Consider the following 15383-nt stretch of genomic DNA (forward strand, 5'->3'; position numbering starts at 1 on the left):
CATCGCACTCCAGTCCATCTTCCACTCGCTGTCAAGTTAGTCTTCCTAACGCACAGGTCTGCCCATGCCACTCCTCTATTCAGTAAGCTCCTGGGGTTCCCTATTACCTCCAGAATCAAACATAAGATCAAAAACCAAATATAAAAATAACAAATATATAAAATCTGACTTTTAAAACCATGACTAATCTGGCCCCTTTCTCCCTTTCCAGCCTTCTTATACCCCATCCACTGCCACCAGTGATACTATCCCCCTAGCTGTTCCTCACACAAGGCACTCCACCACTGTCCCCCCTACAATGCCTGAAACGCTCTTCCTCCTCACCTCCCAACCCCCATCTTCCTTCAAGTCTGAGCTAAAATCTTATTGTCTCAGAAGTCTTTCTCATTGGTTCTCTCTAATTTATCCTGACTGTATCTTGTTTGTAAATAGTTGTTTGTTTGTTGTCTCCCCCAGTAGACTGGAAACTTCTTGAGGACAGAGGGCATGTTTGCTTTTCTTTGTATTTAGGACAGTGCCTGCCAAATACTAGGTCCTCGATTAATGCCTGTTGACTTGACTTACCCCACCAGTTAGTTGAGATGTTGAATGTCCCCCTCTTCAAGTAAAATCAATAAAAGCAGGGGAGGCATTTCCCTAAGAAACACCTTTTGATGCAACCTTTGGTGGAGGGGATATAGTGTGAGGGGCCAGGAATCAAGAAGATTCGGGTTCAAATCCAATCTCAAACAATATGACCCTGGACAAGTCACGTAACCTCTGTTTGCCTCAGACTGCTCAATTGCGAAATGGCTATGATACCACCTGCCTTCCAGGGTTGCTGTGAGAACTGAATGAGGTAAAATTGGCATGGTTAGGTGCTTAATAAATGCTTATTTCCTTCCTTCTTCTCCTCCCTTCCCCTCATAATACTCCCCCTAACCCCCGCCCCATCAGCCACACAAAAAAACCTTGGGAATGGAGCAATCTAGTTTCAGGAGGGATTTATTGTGACCATTATTCCTAAAAGGCTCCAGGGTCACCATATATGAAACCCACAGTGGGGGAAGGGAGAAGTTGGCATAAAACTCAGAGCCACAGAAAGTCACAGATGGGAAGTAGCTTAGAGCACTGATGTCAGAGCTGGGAGGACCCTTAGAACAGGGGTTCCTTTTTTGAAAATTATTTTTTTATTTAGTATTTTACTTTCCCCAGTTACACAGAAAAACAATTTTTAACATTCATATCAGGGGTTCTTAACCTAGGGTGTGCAAACTTTAAATATATATATATATTTTGATATTTGTATTTCAACACAATTGGTTTCCATTTTAATCTGATGTGTTTTATTTTAAGCATTTAAATACCTTGTGTTGAAAAGGGGTCCATAGTCTTCAAATTGCCAGAAGGGTCCATGTCACAAAAACAGTTATAGGATGTCAAAGCTAGAACACAGGATATCGGGGTGGGAGGGCCCTTAGACTATATAATGTCAGAGCTGGGAGGGCCCTTAGGACACAGGATGTCAGGGCTGGGAGGGCCCTTAGAACACAGAATGTCAGGGCTGGACTAGAGCACTGCTTTATAACCTTTAGTAGTAGGTCTTGGGTCCCTTGGGCACTCAGTCTGGAGAAGGACTCCTCCTCAGAATCATGTTTTTAAATGCATAAAACAAAATATACAGGATTACAAAAGAAATGAATTATATTGAAATATAGTCATCAATTTAAAAAAGAAAAAAAGGTCGTGGGCCCCAGGTTAAGAATCCCTTTACTAAACAAGTTTGAAAGATTTAAAGATCCCTGGACCATGATTCCCCAGTGGGGGGAGGGGAGGAAGGGAAGAAGCATTTATTAAGCACCAACTATGTGCCAGGCACTGCGCTAAGCGATTATTTCATTTGGGACTGATGAGGGAGTTCCAGGAAGATAAGTGGGGGCACTCGGGGTGCATATTGAGAAATATTTTTTGGATATGGACAACAGGGAAATTCATTTTGTTTGACTGTATGTTAGTTACTAGGTTTGTTCCTCCACCATCACCTTCATCAATGGGGGGCAGAGAGGGACAATGTAAGAGGGATAGAAAATTTATTTTTGTTCATTGAAAAAATATTTTTAATGTCCAAATAGACTACTGTAAAAGATAATCTCTATGGTTCCTTGCAGCTTTAGAGCATAATAGTAAAAGTCATTTAACCTCTCAGTATTCCCAGGAAACTCTTTTATATTGTAAGTTGAAATTACCTAGCTGTGTCAGTAGAGGGAGCTTTCTTACAGGGAATTCCCTGTACAGATAAAATCAGAGGCATTGGCTAAAAAATCCTTGGTAAATACTTTTAATTCACTTGTGTACATGGTGAACTCTCCTGAGAGATGCAAACTTCTTGAGGACAGGGAATATTTCTTTTTTGTACTTGTATCCCTATTACCTAGGACAATGCCTGGTAAATTTTAAGCACTGGATAAATGCTTTTTTACTTGAACACGTGTATGTCAGGTACCTCCCTACTGACCCCATATGAGCTCCATGAAGGCAGAGACTTGCGCTTTTATCTCCATATCCCTAGTGCCTAGCATACAGTAATACAGTAGGAGCTTAATAAATGCTCATTGAGTCACTGAACACATGCCCAGCTTCCCAACCCCCCAGTCCCCAGGCCCAGGAGTAGTAACTGGAATCATGGCAGGGATTACAAGATGAATGGGGAATTGAGAGAGGATCCAACAATGTTACAAAACATATAAAAACAGGAGTCAGTGGCAAAGCCAGGATTCAAATTAAAGTCCTCTGTGCACATGTGCACAGTGGGCCTATTCACCTCAGTGTCTCCAACACGCCAGTAATTGACTTCATACAGAATAATAAGGCCATTGGGATGTTTGGGTTCCTGCCATCGCAGATGGACAACATTCTCAAGTACCTCATGGGTCACTGCACCGACAATATCATCAGCCTTGGCTAGAAAGGAACAAAAATCTGAAGGTCAGAATACCAAGAGAACAGAAGGGTCACAATCAGTCAACTGGAAGACTGTGAAAGAACCTGAAGAGGTACCTTGGCCTCGCCCCCATTCTTAAATAAAGGGGTCTACGTGAAGGATTAGCAGTTGCTGTTTCTGTTTCTGTTTTCTTTCTAGACTAGGTCTCCGTATCTCATTCAGGCTGGAAGTGAGGCACTCACAGATCTAACTGGCAAGGGACCTTTGACCTACCCTGTTTCACCCCTCCATAGGCAGCCTGGTAGCCTCCCATTCTTTGGAGGTCACCATATTGGTGCTGAACTTAGGGTGAATACCTATCAGCCCTGCTCTACTGCAGCTCAGAACTCCTGAGCTCCATAGGTCTACCAGCCTCATCCTCCCAGATGGCCCGGAGGCATTACACACAGGAGGTAGCAGGATCACAGGTCTAGAGCTAAAAGGGAACTCACAGATACCTAGTTCAACCTCTTATTTTATGAAGAAAGAAAAGTTGATTTGTTCAAATTAAATCCATAATAAAATCAAAGTAGGCATTTATGTCAAAGTCAAAAAATTCTGGAAAATCATTTAAGTTGTATATTTCACATCAAATTACTTTACAAAAGTAAAAAAAATAAACATCTAAAAAGCTTAGGAATCATGGCAAGGATTACTAGATGAATGGGAAATTAATTGAGGTTGTGTTAATGCTATAAAACGTGTAATAACAGGAATAAGTGGTAAAGTCAGGATTCAAATCTAGGTCTTCTGTCCTTAAATCTACTGTTCTTGTTTCTTTGTTTTTATGATAAACCTTAATCAAAAATTTTCATGAATTTACAAAAGAGATTAACAATCATGATCTTCAGAATGCTGAAAAAATAAAACCATTCAGGTTTTAAACAAAAAAAAAAAACAAAACAAACTCCCTTTCCTGTGGGACCCACCAATGGAGAGGTACACAACCCTGTACACATGAAATGGGCCTTGGGTAAATGTTTGTGGAGTGAGTCAGTGAAGGAGGGAATGAAATCATGCGTCACAGAGGAACACGGAAGCTGACTTGCCTTCAGGCATGGTTCTAGCGCTGACATATGCGGCCAGGCCACACCTGGACTCCTGCTCGTCATGGTTGCATGCCTGCAACTCGATCCTGTAGCCAGTAAAATGCTGGAGGCCAGAGATGACCAGGGACTCCTTAGATTTCACTTTTTCGAAGGGCTTTGGCTCCTCAGTGCTGGCAGGAGCCGTCGTGGAAGAGGCGTTGGAGAGCCCAGTGGGCGTCACCACGGTCATGTTGGCCACACGAATCCGGAGGTCCCGTCTCCTCCTTGCCGGCCTGGAGTAACACACATATATACACCCCACACGTCTGTGTGCATCCCCTGGATGGCGTAGAGGACACAATTCACTTGGCACAAAAGAGGTTAAAACGGACGGATACGGGGGAGTACAAACACAACAGACACAACCCATACACACTAAAATACAAACAGCCCCCAAATGAACAAGCAGCTTAGAGATGGGTAGGCTCCTTCAGTGTCTTGGACATGGCTACTCAAGGGTCCCTTGCTCAGCCTGGTTTCAGAATCTCTCATGGGGAGTATACCCTGGGTCGATGTCGGGTTGGGTCTGTATTCTCCTCATGGGTTTGTCGATTACTGCTCTGAATTCGGCTGTCACAAGATGATAACATCCTAAGTTCACAAGCCAGCATCCTGCATCAAAAGCCAGCTATCATTCATTCAACTAACTGTCCCAAACTAACTCTTAAAAACTGTTTCCCAAAGCTCCTTGGTACTACCAGCCAAAACATTTCTCCTCTAAACATCCTGAAAACCATCTTCTAAACAAGACAAATCATTTAGGGAACGTAAACTACAGAAGCTGGCAGGAATCTGGGCTCCTGGCAACCTTGATGGTGGCATCGAATGGCATTTCCTTTAAACATCCTTCCCTGACAAACACATCCCACCACTTATCACATCAAAGAAACACACGTGCAGACTTTCTGCAGGGGAGCGGCAAAATGACGGACTGGCAAAACTCAGCCAAGAATCCAGCATCATCTAGACACCTGTGATGCTAATTACGGCTATTGCCAGTAACTGGCTCTGATGCTGCACAGGTGCAAAATGTTCCCGGTCTCAGCAAATGGGCCATCTGCCCGTGTGCCTGAGAGCTTGTGCAAAAGGCCCAGCAACTTCAGCCTGAGCTTTCACCAACCAGCCATGGTCAGGACCCTGCCCAAGAAGTATGCAGGGCATCGAAGGCCCTGAATATCGAAAGGCTTCTGGAAGAAACCAAGGTAGGGGGTAAGGATGGAGAATGATGAGGGGGATTCACATTCTTGAAGCACATTAAGGCCTGCAAAGGGTATTTCATATAACAGCTCTTCAAAGCAGGAAGGACAAGTGTTACTTATTTATTTGGGCGTTTGGACTTGTGATTTTTCATGAGTATGGGAGACTCCCAGTGTGGAAACTCCCTCTGCCAATACCAATCAATATCTGTTCTCCATCTTTCGAGATTCTGAGGCCTGCCCTTTGTCTAGGAGGTACCGTTGTCTTTCACCTTGCACATGCACAATACATTCGTATTCTTCTTAACTACACTTTACAGATGAGAAAACGGAAGCTTTAAAGGCTAAATAAATCAGTTGCCCACAGGTCACAAAACTAATCAGATATTCATGGGATCGTATATCTGGAGCTGGAAGGGACCTTAGAAGTCAAGCTAATTCAACCCCCTCTCTTTACAAAGAAGGAAATGGCGGTATAGAGAGGTTACATGTCACAAGGTCACATGGGGGTAAGCCACAGAGATAACATTTGAATTAGGGGTCTCTGACCCCAAAGCCACTCTTTCCACGGCCATTGTCTCCTTCGTGTTTTCTATTATGGCTGGCTGCCTCTGGCTTTGCAAACAGCAGGCACTTTATATCAATAAAATCCTATCATGAAAGGAACAACAGTTCCCATGCAATTCTGTAATCCTTAGCTTACGAAGAGCTTTCCTCCCCACCATCTTGGGAAGCAAGTATCTCTATAACACAAAAAAGGGCTAGAAAGTGAGGGGATTTGTCTAGGGACACACAACTAGGAAACCTCAAAGGCAAGATTTGAATGCAGGCCTCTGGCTGTCAACTGAACTAAGCTAAAGGTAACAATTGCTGAGTCGTGAAAAATAAAGGTACTTTCCACTGAGGCAGAAAGAGATGATGGTTGTTTCCAGAAGTCCCAATGTGCCAGCTACAACTGCACTTTGGTTCAATGAAACTTCAATATAGGATTCAATGGATACCCTTTGGAGGCAGTGTCTCCTTTGGGCACGGGTTTGACCAGCTACCCTTGAGGGGAAGTCCTATCCTACTCAAAGAATCCATGACCTGATAGCCTGGGCATTCTCTCACCAGCCATCCAATGGCAGTTAAGAGGCCAGTTCTGAATGAACAGCTACCTTCTAATACAAGCTATACACATTCCCCCCTTTGAAACTGAGTTGGCCTTTTCTAGCCAAAAGGTAACTTTGGATCTGACCAAAGTCCAGAATTCTGGCCATAAACTCTTGACCTCGAAACCTCCCCCTCTACCTTCTCCCCCAATGTTGTTTTGTTTTCTACCTCTTCCTCATCATGTCGTTTGTCAAACTATGTATTACAGTTATTCATGTTTGTGCCTTCACTCCCCACCTCCCCCATCCCCACCACGACAGGGTTCACCCACCTCTTATCTAAACCTTCTATTTCTCCCAGTGGTGGCTGACCACAGGGCTCAACACACAAGTAGCTTCACAAACATTTGTCGGGGCTGAAAGAATTAAGCCAGCCAATCCACATATACATATCCCAAAGCTGGTGTCTGCAGACTTTTGCCAGAACTTTCACCCAGCCTCTCTGGACATTCTCTCTGACTATCCCCCATGCCTGGAAGCCTTCCCCTCCTCGCTTTGACTACTGACCTCCGTTGCTTCCTCTAGGTGCTAACTAAAATCCCGACTGGTACAGAAAACCTTCCCTAACTCCTCTTAATTATAGTGCCTTTCTTCTATTAATTATTTCCTATTTACCCTGTATATAGCTTGCTTTGTATATATTTGTTGTCTTCTTTGTTAGAGTGTAAGCTCCTTGAGGGCAAAGACTGTTTTTTGCCTCTTTTTGTATCCCCAATGCTTAGCACAGTGCCTTGCACACAGTAGGTGCTCAATAAACGTTTCCTAATTGATTGCTATTGAAAAAGGTCAAGGTGGACATTGATTTAAATTGAAAGTACACAGGGGTGCATGAGTACCATGACGGGCCCACAGTAGGTGGTATATTGGTTTAAGTGTTAGTGAAGCTGGTTTTTCCATCCCACTCACCCACCCTCCTGCCCCTTCCCAGATGCCATTCATGCGGGGTTGTCATTAGGAGAAAGCTGCAAAGGAGACGCCTTGGAGCGAGTGTTAGGGGGGCCCTGGCTGGTTTAGGAAGCTCCCCTGCAGGACAGCGCCAGGACATGCAAATGCACATTTAAAACCCACAACAAGTCACTAGAGAGATTCTGCAACATGAACATCCATCGGCCTCCCCGCCCTCCATCCACTGCCTCCTGCGGGCCAGAAAGCACACGAGGGCTAGCAGGGCAGGGTTGGGGCAGGACAAGACAGGGAGGGCAAGAGGCTCGCTTCATACCTAGAGTCGTCAGCGCCATTCCCTGAGGATGCTTTTCTGTGGAAACAAAACCAACCATGTTGAAGGCAGATTGAACTTTGTTGGTTACATATCCCGTGCTTTTATTCCAGGTTGGAGAATTTGTCATCCGGACGTGGAGCTGGAAGGGACCTGAGAAACCGCCTAATGCAAGCCCTTCATTTTACAGAGGAAGAAGCTAAGACTCGGAGAGGGAAAGCCACTTGTCCAACATCACACAGCAGACATACACACATCTGAGCAGGGATTTTGTTTCAAGCCTGGGGCTCTTTCCGCTACACTCAGTTCTCCCTTCACCCAGCATTCCCTACTGGCAGTAGGCTACAAAGGTTCTTCCCAGGCTCGTGTGCCACTCCCACTGGGGGGGCACGGCTCAAAGACGCAACACAGGGACGAGCTTAGGTGAAAACAATCCCCTTCTGTACCCCCCAGCCCAGCAACCATATCTCCAGAAGAGACATGACAAAGGATGTCCTTCATCTCCTGAGGAGTCTGATGGACTCAGGGTGCAGCTAGAGACATCCATTTTGGACATAACCTGTCTCAGATTCATTTAGCTTGACTATATTTGTTACAAATACTATATTTTCTTCTTCTTTCTCTTGGTTTTTTAATTGGAGAGGGAGGCTTGAGAAGAAGAGGGGTTTTTTAGCTGATGCCCAAAAAATTTAGAGAAGAGAGGGCTTAGAAATATTTTTTAGATGCACGGAAGAGAACAGAAGGCATTCCAGAAGGAAGCAGATGCAAGCGGGGGCAGTTTTGAAAGTAATGTGTGGAATTTATCATAGACTTAAAAAAAACCCAAGTGGTATGAAATGCAAATTGTGCTCAGTTGTGTGTAGAGAGATGCTCTTTTTTTTTAGGTGCTTAAGTTCAAAAGAAAAAAAAAAACAAGGAAGCTGATTTAGGAAGGCCTCGACCACTACCACAACGCAGGTGAGTACGGTAATAGTAATGACAATGATAATAAAAATAGCTTTTACAGAGTACTTTAAGGTTTACAAAGTGCTTTACAAATGTCTTATTTTATCCTCACAACAACCTGGGGAGGCAGGTGTTATGATTATCTCCATTTTACAGGTGAAGAAACTGAGGCTAGAAGCTGTTAAGTGATTTGCTCAAGGCCACACAGCTAGGAAGTATCTGAAGTTGGATTTGAACTCAGGTCATCCTGATTCCAGATCCTACTACTGGCCACTACCGTCATCAGTACATACAGCAGAGAAGGCCCAGGCATCAGAAACAGAGCACCTGCGTTTAAATTCTGTTTCTGCCACTTACTGCCTTTGTGCCTTTCCTTCTCTGATCCTTATCTTCCTTAACTAGAAAACAAGGGGGCTGGATTAGGTCCCTAAGGTCCTCTGACCTGATGATCCTCAAATTCCCTAAAGCCCGACTCAGTAGTTTCTCCAAGTCAGAAAATGGATTTTGCTTTTTTTTTTAACAAGGCAAACACATAGTATCTGTGTCTACCCTTCTGCTGGGGTCCCCTCTGAGACCCATACAAGGGAGATAATACAAGTGACACAAACAAGCCAACATATGTGAGTATGTGAAATATCTCTGAATTGTTCTGCACAGAGAACTCTCCCTACAAGACAAGGGAGGACAGAGGTGACTTGACTTACCCAAGGTCACACAGCTAGTAAGTCTAAGAGTTAGAAGGCTTCTGAACCACTAAACCATACCCCCTTTAAATTCCCCTACATCATTTGATGTCAGACTTACATAATGAGTTGCTTAGTTTTCTAAGTTACATTTCTTTTTCTAAAATTCTTTGTTATAAAGGATGACTCTCTGGGAGTAGCAGGGATATACCAGGAAGTTGAAAGTGATTGAAAAACAAAAAAGATATCAAAATGAATGTAGATATGAAAAATTCTCTACATCTGTGATTAGTGGAAATATGCTAAAAATGCTGGCATTAGAAGGAATGATATTTGGGCTTCCTTCAGATAAAAATATTTTCGGAGTTTCCACTTTCTTAAGAATTGGTCAGTTCTTACGCTCAAAGGGCTATAAAACTGTGCACACCCTTTGATCCATCAATACTATTGCTAGATCTATATCCCAAAGACATCTGAAAAAAGGAAAAGGAACTATCTTTACAAAAATATTTATAGCAGCTCTTTCTGTGGTGGCTAAGAATTGGAAATCGAAGGGATGCCCATCAATTGGGGAAGGGTTAAACAAGCTGTGGCATATGAATGTGATGAAATATTATTGTACTATAAGAAATGATAAGCAGGATGACTTCAGAAAAACCTGTAAAGACTTACATGAACTGATGCACCGTGAAGTGAGCAGAACCAGGAGAGCACTGTACACAGTAACAGCCATATTGTTCGATGAAGAATTGTGAATGACTTAGCTATTCTCAGCAATGCAATGATCCAAGACAATCCCAAAGGACTAATGCTGAAGCATATTATCTGCCTCTAGAGAAAGAACTGATATTGACTGAATACAGACTGAAGTGTGCTAATTTTCTCTTTCTTTCTTTTTCTTTTATTAGAGTCTTCCTGTACAAAATGACTAATGTGGAAATGATTTACATAATTGCACGTGTATAACCTATATCTGATTGCTTACCATCTCAGGGAGGGGGGAAGGGAGAGAGAGACAGAATTTGGAACTCAAAACTTTAAATAAAAATGTTAAAAAATTAAAAAAAAAAAGAATTGGTCAGGTCTAACAGGCATTACCCACTATGAAGGCCTCACTGCCCCAAGGGAGAGTGGGGACTGCACCTGGGGGACTAGAAATGGCGCTAGATTCAGAGTCAAGAGAGCCTGGATTCGAATCCCAGCACTACCATTTCCTTGTTGTGTGACTCTGGGCAAGTTACAATTTCTTAAGGCTTCCATTTCCTTCTCTCCTTTGCTTCAGTTTCCATATGTGGAAACCAAGAGTCGAAAAGATGTGGCAGAAAAAAAAAATAAGGTGGCAACTTTAGGATAGAAGGGAGGAAAAGGAGCAGAGGGGGTGGGGGCAATCCAGGCACAAAGCCTCTGCTGGATTCTATAAGGAGAAAGTGGTTTCTGGTATCTGTGGGGTGGTTGAGAGAGTCTGGTCAGGGAGAGAACCTACAGGAATTGTGTTTGTTGACATTAGGAAGACTCCCCTTCCTAGCCTCCCATGTAAGGTGTGTTTTGGGGTTCCCATATCAGAGCTCCAGGGGCATAGACCAAAAAGCTGAAAGAGGGCTGCACAGCTGCAAAATCTGCTAGAGAAGTTCCGATTCCAAAGGATCTCAGAACCTACTGGATTAACCAATATCTTCTACGGTCCCCCAGCAAGAGCTCATCTGGCTTCTGCTTAAAGGGCCCCAGTGAGGGAGAACCTACTACTTCCCAAAGCAATCCATCCCACCACACAATAATCCTTCCAATACTAGAAGACATCAACCACCTCCCCTGAAGTCACCTCTTCTCTGGGCTAACCATTCCCAGCTCATTTAACTGATCCTTGCATGACATGGTGTCCTGTCTCTTCAGGAAGGCACAGAAAAGAGATGATGAAAAGGAAAGAAACAAGGTGAGGGAGGGCTGTAGGATGAAGAAAGAGAGACCAAGAAATGGGGTGAGAAAGAAAAATCCCCCTTCCAGAGTCTCAGCACATTCTGCTCCTCTTTCTGCCAGAACTCCCCAACTTCAGACATCAAGATTAGCCAACATAAACATTTCTAGTCACATTAGCTCCATACGGGCTACAGAGGTGATGGTCCATGGCTTCCCAACATCATTCAGAGGGATGGTAGAAGATGGACAGGAAGATCAGCACCACCTTCTGCTCTCTCTGGATGCAGGCCAAAGAAGAAGATCTGTTTTGGGTGCTGTTATATAGTTACCTGGCCTCCCTAACCATGGACTAGAATGTGTTACAAAGAGCAGCACTGGACACACACAGCAGGTCCAGCACCAAGCGCTGGCTTTCCATACTCAACGCTCTGACTAAAGGACAATGCCAAGTTTCCTAGCACCAGAGTCCAGCAGCCTCAGAAAACAAGTCAAAGGGATCATTCATGCTTAGGACTGGCCACAGGTGAATACTGGGAAAGTCACACAATGGGATAAAAGTTATCAAGGGCAGGATGGGTCTAGCACCAGGTGGTGGTACATTGGGCCATAGAGGGCATAGGATGGTTTAGATGAAATATACATGGCCATGCCAACTTCCATAAGATATACAAACAAGTAGATACACCAGGCTGAGAGAGAAAATAGCTTGCTTGCAATAGCTGTTGAATTAAAGAACTTGCCTAGCCAGAATTGACTAAAAAAAAACCCAAAGACCTGTTATCTGAGACTTAACCAGGAGACAGAGTTGGAATGACTAGGAAGCCTTTCCCTGCAGATAACATAGGCCATACTGTGGTTGAGCAAAAGTCTTCACAGACTCACATCAACAGCCCTGAAATAGGGGTGGATGAGATAGGATATACTGTATGCATTTCAAGGAATCTCTGCACTTGAAAGATACTGTCAAGAAAGAGGAGGAAATTTGGGAAAGTAGAGACATAATAGATTCCTAGGTTTGATCCTCTCAGGTAGAATGTAGGCACCTTGAGAGTAGAGACTTTCATTTTTGTCTCTATATCTCCAGTGCCTTTCATACAATAGGGACTTAATAAATGCTCATTGAATGTTAGTGAAGAATAAGCTTCTTGACCCCAGGAAGGATTTTAGGGAATTTAGGGGGATTTAGGCAGATGATCCTGATGGCCTCAACAAGAACTAGAAAGTTGGCCAGGTGCTCTGGGGGGAGGTGGGGCAGGAAGAGAAGGAATTTTCTTCCAAAGACTGTTTCTCCTAAAAGTTTGGTGGGAGGCATTGTGGGGGGTGGGGGGGTGTGCGGAGGAAGGGAAGATGATTTCTTTTGTAGAGACTCACATGATATTACAATTGAAGAGACCTCAGTGACCTAAAAAAAAATCATTTCTACAACATATCCGGCAAATGGTCACCTCTTGAAGACCTCCAGGGAAGGGGAACCCAGCACTATCAGACAGCTCTCACATTTAGGAATGGTTACACCAAGTTTAAATCTGCCTCTCCACCTTCCACCCACTGCTCCTCATTCCACCCTCTGGCACTGAGCAGAACAAATGTAAGCCTCTTTCAGACAATGGCCCTTGAAGGCACTATCATGCTCCTGCTCCTTCCCATCCCCCACTCCCTCTCCCAGTGTGCTTTTTCATTCCTAGAGCCTTCAAGGCTATATACATCCCCAATTCCTTCATCCCATCAGCATGTGGCATGATCTTGAGGCCTTTCACCATCAAGCTGTCCTCCTGTAGATCTCTCTTGCTTGTCAATGGCCTTCCTAAAACATGGCACTCAGAATTAAATTCCCTACTCCATATTTCCCCCCTCAATTATCCAATTATTGTGAATAGGCCACTGTGGTGCTAATTAGAAAATAACTCATTGCTTAGTTGCCAGTTCCACACAACAGGCCCCTAGAATTTCACTTCAATTACGACCCATCCTTCTTCAGACTCGTCTTGGACTCAGAACCAAATCAATCCCCGCAAAGGCGCTAAAGGGCAAGAGCATGTCTCACCTGGGGATGAAAACCTCATTGTGGAGATAATTTTCAAACATCTTCCTAAAGGAAGATTCCTCCAGCTCTTTCAAGATCTGGGAGTCAGTCTTCGGGCAAGAGCAACACTCTCCATTAGGGTCCTCGTGGTTGCTCTGGTTGTGTTTCTGAGAATCTTCAGACTCAAAGGGAGGGGACCAGGTTCTGGATGGCAGCTTTAATCCTGCAGAGAAGCCCAGACAAGAGAGGCAAAGTCAGCGTGGGATGGTGCTTACCTAAAGTGACTTGAGTCAAGGGAGACACTCAGAGGCATCATACTAACTCATGGAAATCCTTTCTGACAGGTCACAGGGACACAGAGCTTAGAACTGGAAGGGACCTTCCTTAGAGACCATTTCACGATCCAGTCCCCTCATATAAAGGGGCAGAGCAGGCCCAGCAAGCAGAACAGATCTGGCCAAAGCCACAGAGGTAAGTAAGTGGAGGAAGCAGGGGACTGAGTCCTGGGTTCTTCCCACTAAGTCTCACCAACTCCACTGTGAGGAATGGACACCAAGGAATCCAGAACACTACGTGGGCCCACCTAGCCTTACCAAATCTCTAACTTCCTTCAGAGCACCTTTCAGGAGCCACCTCCTATGAAAGACCTTTCCCAATCCCAATAGAAGCATTCCCTTTCCTCTGGAAATTGCTTTGTATTACCATATGTTGTATATACTTGCTTATGTATATGTCGCATCACCAGTAGAATATAAGCTCTCTGAAGGAAGAGACTGATTAGTTCTTACCTTTGCATCTGCAAAAACTAGCCCATGGTGTGTACTTAATACATGTCTGGTTAATTGAACTGTACCTTCACAATGTCCTCAGCACTCACTTATCTAACAGCAGGGGACAGACCAAGCCTTGGTGTCTTGACCAAGTCTCCTTTCTCCCTCTTCACCTCTTCTGAGAACTCAAACTCAAATGCTCCCTCCTTCAAAAGGTCTGAACAATTCCTTTTCTCTTTCTTTCTTCCTTCCTTTTTCTTTCTCTCTTTCCTTCTTTCTTTTCTTCCTTCCTTCCTTCCTTTCCTTTCTTTTTTTTGAAGCAATTAGGTTAAGTGACTTGCCCAGGGTCACAGAGCTAATAAATGTCTGAGGCCAGATTCAAATTCAAGAAGATGAGTCTTCCTGACTCAAAGCCTGGTACTCTATCCATCTAGCTGCCCCCTAGGCATATTCCAGGTGCTTAATAAATGCTTGTTGACTGATTCACTAACTGAGGAGAAACGGCTCTTTTTAATACCACCACCAATTCCTCGAGCCCCTCTCTGTAAAGGACTCTCCTCAAAATGTTCATCTTCCTCTATTACTTACAATGACGCATCATTTTCCTTCTCCTGGAAAAATATACATAACTAGTCTACGATTGCAACAGCATTGTTCAGTGCTGCCCCACTCCCTTCTGGTGATCCCAGAACAGATTATGAACAGGTGAGTTGTATACAGCTATGTTCTCTTTTGCAATTAATCTCGCACCATCGGAAAATGTAGGAGGAACAGGGGATGTTTCATCTGGAGAAGAGAATTGAGCGGGACAAGACAGCTGTCTTCAAGTATTTGAATACTGGAAGGGCTGTCACGTGAAAGAAGGAAGTTCTGCCTTCCAGGTCACGCAGAATGAGGAGCAGTGGTGGAAAAGGCACAGAGGCAAAATCGGGCTTACTGTCTCCTAGTTTGAGGCAGTTGGTGGCCTAGTGGATAGAACACCGGGTCTGGGGTCAGGAAGAGGCGAGTTCAAATCCTGCTTCAGATAATTACTGTGTGACCTTGGGCAAGTCACTTAGGTTTGCCTCGGTTTCCTCAACTATAAAATGGGGATGATAATAGCAGCCACTTTGCAGGGCATGAAGATCAAATGAGATAATATTTGTAAAGCACTTGGCACATAGCAGCCACTATAAGAATGCTTGTTCCCTAAATAACTAAAGCAATTTCATAGTAGAATGGGCCACTGTGGGAGACAGTGAGTTCCCTGTCATTGGAGATCAAGAAAAGGCTGGGCAATTACTTAAGGATGCCCCCGAAGGGATTCTTAATTCAGGTGCTGTTGGGTCTAAATGGCCAAATGTAACCATTCCTGAAGCCACCTACAACGGAAGAGGAGAGAGAACTTTAAGCTGCCAGAACAGTAAAGGGCCTTCAGATTTTGCCTTTCTTCGTATCC

General features: G+C 44.1%; 1 protein-coding gene across 2 annotated transcripts in view; it reads right to left on the minus strand.

Moving 5' to 3' along the window:
* The window catches only part of INSR (insulin receptor), a 150872-nt gene that overhangs the window by 15616 nt on the left and 119873 nt on the right, over window positions 1-15383 (minus strand). For both annotated transcript variants that reach the window (XM_036758164.1, XM_036758159.1), the window contains exons 10-13: window positions 13197-13398; window positions 7614-7649; window positions 4009-4280; window positions 2801-2940 (exon numbers count right to left, since the gene is read on the minus strand). In XM_036758164.1, coding sequence (XP_036614059.1) covers window positions 2801-2940; window positions 4009-4280; window positions 7614-7649; window positions 13197-13398 — 650 coding nt within the window. The remainder of the gene's footprint in view (window positions 1-2800; window positions 2941-4008; window positions 4281-7613; window positions 7650-13196; window positions 13399-15383) is intronic.

This window comes from Trichosurus vulpecula, chromosome 1 (genome assembly GCF_011100635.1).
Source record: "Trichosurus vulpecula isolate mTriVul1 chromosome 1, mTriVul1.pri, whole genome shotgun sequence".
In the NCBI taxonomy this organism is placed as follows: Eukaryota; Metazoa; Chordata; class Mammalia; order Diprotodontia; family Phalangeridae; genus Trichosurus; species Trichosurus vulpecula.